This window comes from Sphaeroforma arctica (genome assembly GCF_001186125.1).
Source record: "Sphaeroforma arctica JP610 unplaced genomic scaffold supercont1.356, whole genome shotgun sequence".
Lineage (NCBI taxonomy): Eukaryota > Ichthyosporea > Ichthyophonida > Sphaeroforma > Sphaeroforma arctica.
The window spans coordinates 10179-17800 of NW_014040202.1; the positions used below are offsets into that span (position 1 = coordinate 10179).

At 48.8% G+C, this 7622-nt stretch overlaps 1 protein-coding gene across 1 annotated transcript in view; it reads left to right on the top strand.

Annotated features, from left to right (window-relative positions):
• SARC_05531 (hypothetical protein) overlaps positions 1-2351 on the top strand; it is a gene marked incomplete at both ends in the record, with an annotated part of 5262 nt that extends 2911 nt beyond the window's left edge. The window contains 4 exons of the mRNA XM_014300600.1: positions 66-256; positions 671-770; positions 1392-1529; positions 2046-2351. Coding sequence (XP_014156075.1) covers positions 66-256; positions 671-770; positions 1392-1529; positions 2046-2351 — 735 coding nt within the window. The remainder of the gene's footprint in view (positions 1-65; positions 257-670; positions 771-1391; positions 1530-2045) is intronic.
• Positions 2352-7622: the final 5271 nt, after the last annotated feature.

Genomic DNA, 7622 nt, shown 5'->3' on the forward strand with positions numbered 1-7622 from the left:
CACTTCAATTAAATCATCCTCACGGCGTACCCCATCCTCCCCCGGGAACATCCCTATCCTGACAGGACAGTATAGTCAGCAAGTTTGAGCCCACCAACCGCACACAGCATGGCTTTGAGCTGCGTGCGTTGAATGTGCAGATACAGCCGGGTGAGCTGTTTGCGGTGGTGGGGGCTGTGGGCAGTGGCAAGTCATCGTTCCTTGCGGCGTTGATTGGTGACATGACGTGTGCAGATGGCGATGTGTACGTTAACGGGTATGTATCCAGGCTTGGAAGTCGTAGTATTGACGTTTTGTACTGTTTTGTTTTGTTTTGTTTTGTGCTGAGCTTCCTTTCCTCGTTGGGTGTGCATAGTTAGTTTAAAGGGTGGGATCGATAGCAGATGTGGTCACATCTGAGGCAACACGTCTGTCCTGGTGAGTTGCCTAAGGCACATGGCATATTTGACTAAGGTTGTATGAGTGAGTACAAACGGATGCGGAGAAACGATCATACGCACAAGGTTTAGTCGAAGGTACAAGCTATGCCATCATTCAACCTCCAGCTACACTAGGTCAACCGTCGGTAATCTGGCAGCGGAGGTGGTACACTTTAGTGAGGATCTGTGTGAAGCGGTTAAATATACCTATCTATTCTCAAGTCCTTCGTTTCACATACGTACTATCGCAGGAGTGTGGCATACGCGGCGCAGCAAGCATGGATACTCAACGGCACCCTCAAAGACAATGTGGTGTTTGGGAAAGACTTCAACCAGGAGCGCTATGATCAGGTGTGGCTATGGACTGGTAGCGTACGGGTGCAAGCACACGCGTCCAGATGCACCAGACCAGCGCTGGCAGAGATTTGTGTCATATCTCGTAGTACTGTATACACCAGATGCACTGGATGTAGCTATGAGTCTCTGTTGGGTTTTAAAATTATTGTGGCTACTAATGACTCTGTATATACACACCACGCGCGGGCATGCACCGCATATGCTGTACTTCTCTCCCGTGCATGTCCGTGCTCGTTTACGGCCCAAAGGTTTTGTGTAGCTCAGTGGTAACGCTGAGAAAAGACGGAGGTTACTCTTAGGCTCTGTGTAAGCATACAGGTGTGTTATGTTCGCGCTGCTAGGTGGTGGTGCTTTGATCATACCAAGTGATAAAATGATTCTTGACACTGGTGCTAGTAAGCATGTCGTGGTTTCTGCCGTACCTGGGTCTGCTACACATCCCTTGAGGGAGCGGTGGATCGGTATCGGTCACAACACTCACCGAGTACCAAATCTCATAGATTCGCCCCATGGTATATAGGGCTTCGTATGCATACCTCTCTGCGATATAAAAGCCTATATATACTTCTTGATATACTTATACCTATCATATGCGTGTGCGTATCGTACGTGCAGACTATCGAGAGCTGTGCGTTGAGGCGAGACCTTGAGATTCTCTCAGGGGGTGATCAAGTGGAGATTGGCGAGAGAGGCATCAATCTGAGTGGGGGCCAGAAACAGCGCATCAGTGTGGCAAGGGCCGTATACAACGATGTAGGTGGCACTGGGGAACTGCCAGATTGGTGTTCAGGTTCACGATGACATGAGTGTGTGTGTGTGTGTGTGTGTGTGTGTGTGTGTGGTTTGGGGTTGGGGAGAGGGGAGGAGGGTGATTATTTTTATGACAAGGGTGGGTGATTGTATTTGTTATATTTAGTATCGCCTATGGAGTGTGTAGGACTTAACCATTCACAGGAGCATTCATTAGCGCTAGAACGAGTAGCCGTGGCGATTGACGGGGCTGTCTGTACCGATCGGCAGGGCTGCAGAGTGTAGTACATTGGTTCAGCCAGTTTAAAGGGCATGCTCTGAGTATCTCTCTATATACCGTTTCAATCGTTCTCTAGTACTCGGATGGACCTGTGCCTGTGCTTCTGCTTCAGCTTGTGCTTGTGCTTCGCGCCACACATCCCCAACCCTCTCCCCCAAGCAAGCCCCTCACGCTACCAATCACACAACATACTACAATTATACATACCCATCACCGACAGTCTCAATCACTCTGTACAGGCGGATATAGTCCTGCTCGATGATCCGCTAAGTGCCGTGGATGCGCACGTGGGCAAGCACATGTTTGAGAAGGCTATAGTCCAGCAGATGGCCGGCAAGACACGTGTGCTGGTCACCAACCAGCTACACGTGCTGCCGCACTGTGATCGCGTGTGTGTGTTTAAGAACAACACCATCGCTGAGTTGGGTGTGTCAGTGGTGTGGGTAGGGTATGAGTCTGTACTCCGCATGGGTCGAGTGTGTGTGTATAAGAACAACACCATCACCGAGTTGAGTGTGTCATGTGGTGTGGTGTGGGTAGGCTGAGCGTGTGTGTTCCAGGCGGGCGCTGTCGCATAAGCATATGTGCTCCGTTGCTAGGTGTTAAGTGCAGGACCTTCTGTCCTCAAACCCGGTTTCTGGACTTCCACATACGTCCCAAACAATCGAGACATATGCAGCGTGTATGTATTCCATTGTAGTCTCTAGCCTGGCGGGGCAGGAGGTCTGCCATTGGTACTGTGTTTGGCTCACAGTGGGATTGACCGCATGGGTCTGTGCCATGGCCTGTGCGCGCGTGTGGTATTCGGCTGCAGGCGTTACATCGCAACTCATAGGCCTCGTTGGATCTCGGCGCGTGTGTCCGCCTCCACAAGGCACATACACGTTCGCACACACCTACAACACACCATACAGACTCACCTATGATCAAGGCTATCACTCCTCACATTCGCACACACCTACAACACACCATACACACTCACCTATGATCATGGCTATCACTCCCGATGCGTACCAAACCGTCCCATTACACGCACTCTCGGATCCTTGTCGCCTTATCTCTCCGTCCATGGTTGTCTAACCTGTCAGCGGCGGAAACTGCACCCGCACGTAAATGCACATTCGCACCAGACACTCACACGCGGGGCTTATTACACAGGGACGTTTGACCAGCTGGTCAGTAATGAAGACGGGGAGATGCGTAAACTGTTGGATGTCTATGGCCACGCCAATGAAGACAAAGAACCGCAGAAACAGGGCGAGGCGTTCAATGACTCAGACTCGCTACGATCCGTCAACCCAGCAGACGCCTCAGCTGGGGCTAGGAAGAACAGTGTAAGCTGCCTTGAGTTGTTTGCGTGTGGGAAGAACAATGTAAGCTGCCTTGAGTTGTTTGCGTATGGGAAGAACAGTGTAAGCTGCCTTGAGTTGTTTATGTATAGGAAGAACAGTGTAAGCTGTCTTGAGTTGTTTGCGTATGAGAAGAACAGTCTATGCTGCCTTGAGTTGTTTATGTATAGAAAGAGCAGTGTAAGTTGTTTTCAGTTGTTTGCGTACAGCTACACAGAGCATCGGTATGGTCGACGGCGCTTGCATTGTGCGAGGGTCTCTGTGTGTATTGTTCATGCGCCGGTTGGTTAAGATACGATGTTTGGAGCTGTGTATTTTTCATGCGCCGGTTGGTTAAAATAGAATGTTTGGAGCGGAATATGCTCAAGCGAGTAGTGACAGTTGGCGTTCATGTTGGTGCTTGCATTGTGCGAGGGTCTCTGTGTGTATTGTTCATGCGCCGGTTGGTTAAGATACGATGTTTGGAGCTGTGTATTATTCATGCGCCGGTTGGTTAAAATATGGTGTTTGGAGCGGAATATGCTCAAGCGAGTAGTGACAGTTGGCGTTCATGTTGGTGCTTAGCTTGCCCTGTGTGTGAGGGTGTGTGTTTGCGCCTGCTGTGGTTGCTGCTGGTGTGCTTATGAATATACTGTCTCTGTGTGCGTGCGTTGTACTTGAATAGTTGCAGCTGGCGTGTGATTCCGTAGTGTGTGTTTGTGCCTGCTGTGGTTGTTGCTGGTGTGTTGATTAAAATACTGTCTCTGTGTGCGTGCCTTGTGTGTGAATAGTTGCAGCTGGCGTGCGCCTATGTGTCTCACTACAGGTAGCTCTGTGTGCCTATACTCCCTACCGCAATACGCGTCCGTCGAGGCTTGCTGCAGATACCGTTGCTCACATCTGCATACTACTCTCTGTATTACTCTCTACTCTAATCACCGAGACACTCAAAGGCCCAAACTACTTCGGTGATTAGAGCACAGATCAATACAACGACACTCAAAGACTCAACTGACCTGTGCACGCACTACTGTAGGTGGCCACCTGCCCCGTCGCAGATGGGAAGCAGTTGATTGGCGAGGAAGACCGCCAGGCAGGCGTGGTGCACCTGGGTGTAAGTTTTTGGGTGCAAATGTCCCGAGTATATATATCAACAGTTGCACGCATGATACTTGTGTGTCTATCGCTTGCCATCGCATTGGTGGGATATTTTTGGGTACCCTACATTACACTTATGTACGAGTCGAAGCAACATTACGAACGCGTCAGTGTAGATCGTTCCATAGCCGTTAGCGCCATCGGAGAGTTAGCTCTCACTCATATTGCCAACTGGTTATATGTAGTGTTATGGTTCATGCATAGCATTTATATGTAGTGCAATGGTTCATGTATAGCATTTATATGTAGTGTTATGGTTCATGTATAGCGTTTATAGTCTCTCTCACCTTAGCAATTGATATGTATACATGTCCTGGATTTATCCATGGCTTGCTAATCTATCTCCTTGACCTTAGGCAGAGGTCACTCGTATGCGTTTATAAAAAACATTTAGATTCGTCCTGCGCACCTTTATCTAGTGGTAAACGCTTTGAACCTTGGGCGTCGTGCACATGCTCGTAGGCGCTACACTTCGTCTGTTTTGGCACTGGTGGGACATACAAACGTCTACATGCACCGTATTAGGGTTTAGGGTTTAACACTTTGTTTGCTCCCACACTATAGGCACATAAAAACGTCTGCATGCACCGTACTAGAGTTTAGGGTTTAGGGTCTAACACTTTGTCTGCTCCCGCACTATAAGCCCATACGAACGTCTACACGCACCGCATTTGGGTTTAGGGTTTGACACTCCAGCACAGTATATACCACCCTCATCCCATCCCTGTTCTCCATTCACTGTCTGTAGGTGTACTGGTCGTGGCTGCTGTGCGCCGGAGGTGTTCTGTTTGTGGTGGCTATCCTCACGCTCATCACCAGTGGTCAGGTAAGCTCTTTTACGCCTACCATGTATGTTCAGCAGTACCAGGGTTTTAGGGTTTAGCCGTTATTGTATAGCGAAACCTGCCAAATCTGCGGCGAATGTGCATACAAGTAGAGTCCGCGCAAGTAAGATGATAAGAACATATGCACCGGTTTGAAATCGATACCTACCTACTAATGCACAAGTACAACACGTGTGTACGGTGGTTCAAAGGAAATCGATACCTACGAACGCACAGGTTCTACACGCGTGTACGGTGGTTCAAAGGAAATCGATACCTACGAACGCACAAGTACTACACGTGTGTACGGTGGTTCAAAGGAAATCGATACCTACGAACGCACAAGTACTACACGTGTGTACGGTGGTTCAAAGGAAATCGATACCTACGAACGACAAGTACTACACGTGTGTACGGTGGTTCAAAGTACTCATGTTGCACTCTGTCGCACATTACTGTGCCTTCTGGTTGCACACCCACGCGCAGGTGTTCCAAGTGTTGACTGATCTGTGGCTCACTGTGTGGACGTCGAATGAGATGGGTCGCCCTGATGCAACCTTCCAGGGTTATGGGACATGGGGTTATCTAGGTAGGTGTACCCGTGGAGCACTGTGTGATGAAGTGTCAGGGTGGGGGTTATGTAGGTAGGTGTATCATTGCCGCAGTGCTATGAGTTGTATATATGTGTGGTGAAAGTGTCTCTAGCTCACCTATCACCTATCCCTATGCGAGTCTGTGCTTAGTAACGTTGAATGATACCTACTTTTTTCTTGCTGGCAACCGTCTGTGCTGAGGGGTGCTGCTGCTGGTTCAGTTGATGCCCGCTGTGTGTTGGTGGTGTTCGTTGTTTATTCATGTTCTGAGTTATTGGGTTTGAGTTGGGTTTGTAGCCGCATGTTACGGGTACCAGTTATGTGTGCCCGAATGACTAGGCGTTTGCCCTATTTTCGTGCATGATGGCCCCGTCTGTCCCCTGAAGGAGTGTCTTTTTCTACCTACAGGGACTGTCCCATTTTACCTATATAACTGTCCTATTTCACCTAACGGACTGTCCTATTTACCTACAAGACGGTAGTATTTCACCTAAGGGGATCCCGTTCTACCTATAGGACTGACCTATACCTATTTAACCTAAAAGACTGCCTTATTCTACCTGTGGGGCTGACCTATTTGGCCTAAATGATTGTCCTATTTGCCTACAAGACGGTCCTATTTCACCTGGCCCCGTGCGGAACAATGTTTCAGTATAAACCATACCCAACGTTACTAACCGTATCATGCAGATGGAGTGTGTGTCTGAGATGTGTTGCTACTTCTCTCGTACACCCACTGATCCATATCTTTAACCCATGCTTCGTCAAGCGCCCTATGTGCCCGCTAAATGCACCTTGCGGCCGTTTCATAGGGCTTATCTGCACCCAATATCCCGAGTACATCTATCGGGGCTGCCTGCATTCATTCGTTGTGGGGTGTAATAATCACCTCTGCCCCCAACACACAGGAATATACTCAGCCCTAGGATTGTTGACACAGGCGATCATCTTTGGGCGCAATCTGACCTTCGCACTCGGAGGAGTACGCTCATCCAAGCAACTGCACAAAAAGGTATGTGTCTGTGTGTGCCTGTGTGTGTGTTCCGCTGTGCGTGTCTGTGTGTTTGTTCAGCTGTGCGTGCCTGAGTGTTTTATCTAGCTGTTTGTGCCTGTGTCTTATCTAGCTGTTTGTGCCAGTGTATTATCTAGCTGTTTGTGCCTGTGTCTTATCTAGCTGTTTGTGCCTGTGTCTTATCTAGCTGTTTGTGCCTGTGTCTTATCTAGCTGTTTGTGCCTGTGTCTTATCTAGCTGTTTGTGCCTGTGTCCTATCTAGCTGTTCCTGATCATCTGCTCCGGCAGTGTATGGCTGTCGTTTCGCACAGCCGAGCTAAGACAGTCGCCCGTGTTGCAGTCGGTGGGCTGCCATTCGCTCGTCAGTTGGTGCTGCGTTTAATGTCCCGCGTAGTCTCATTCTGTGTGTGTGCTATGTGGCCCTGTCGCGCACAGTTTTGTCGTAGAGGTGTGTGTGTATACGTTTCCATTAACGTTATGGATCTTGCCTGTCTGCATTACGCCTACCTACAAGGAACTATAATCCCAAGTCATGGAGATCACGTGTTTCGGTAACTGTTTGTACTATTGTGTGAACGATATCCCGAGTGTGTGTGCACTTGTTCTTGCGTTCACTGACCTCTCTTTCCTCGGGAAAATACAAACACCTGTACTCTTCCGATAGGTCTTGTAACTATTGATGGTATCGGCATTATATTCAACCTGTGGTTAGTTTTGCTTTGCTTTGCTTTGCTTTGTTCACTCACACTCAGCATATTGCCTTGTAGCCAATGGTGGTATTATGTTCAACCTGTGGTTTGCATTGCTTTGCTTTGCTTTGGTTTGTTCACTCACACTCAGCGTATTGCCTTGTAGCTAATGATGGCATTATGTTCAACCTGTGGTTTGCTTTGGTTTGGTT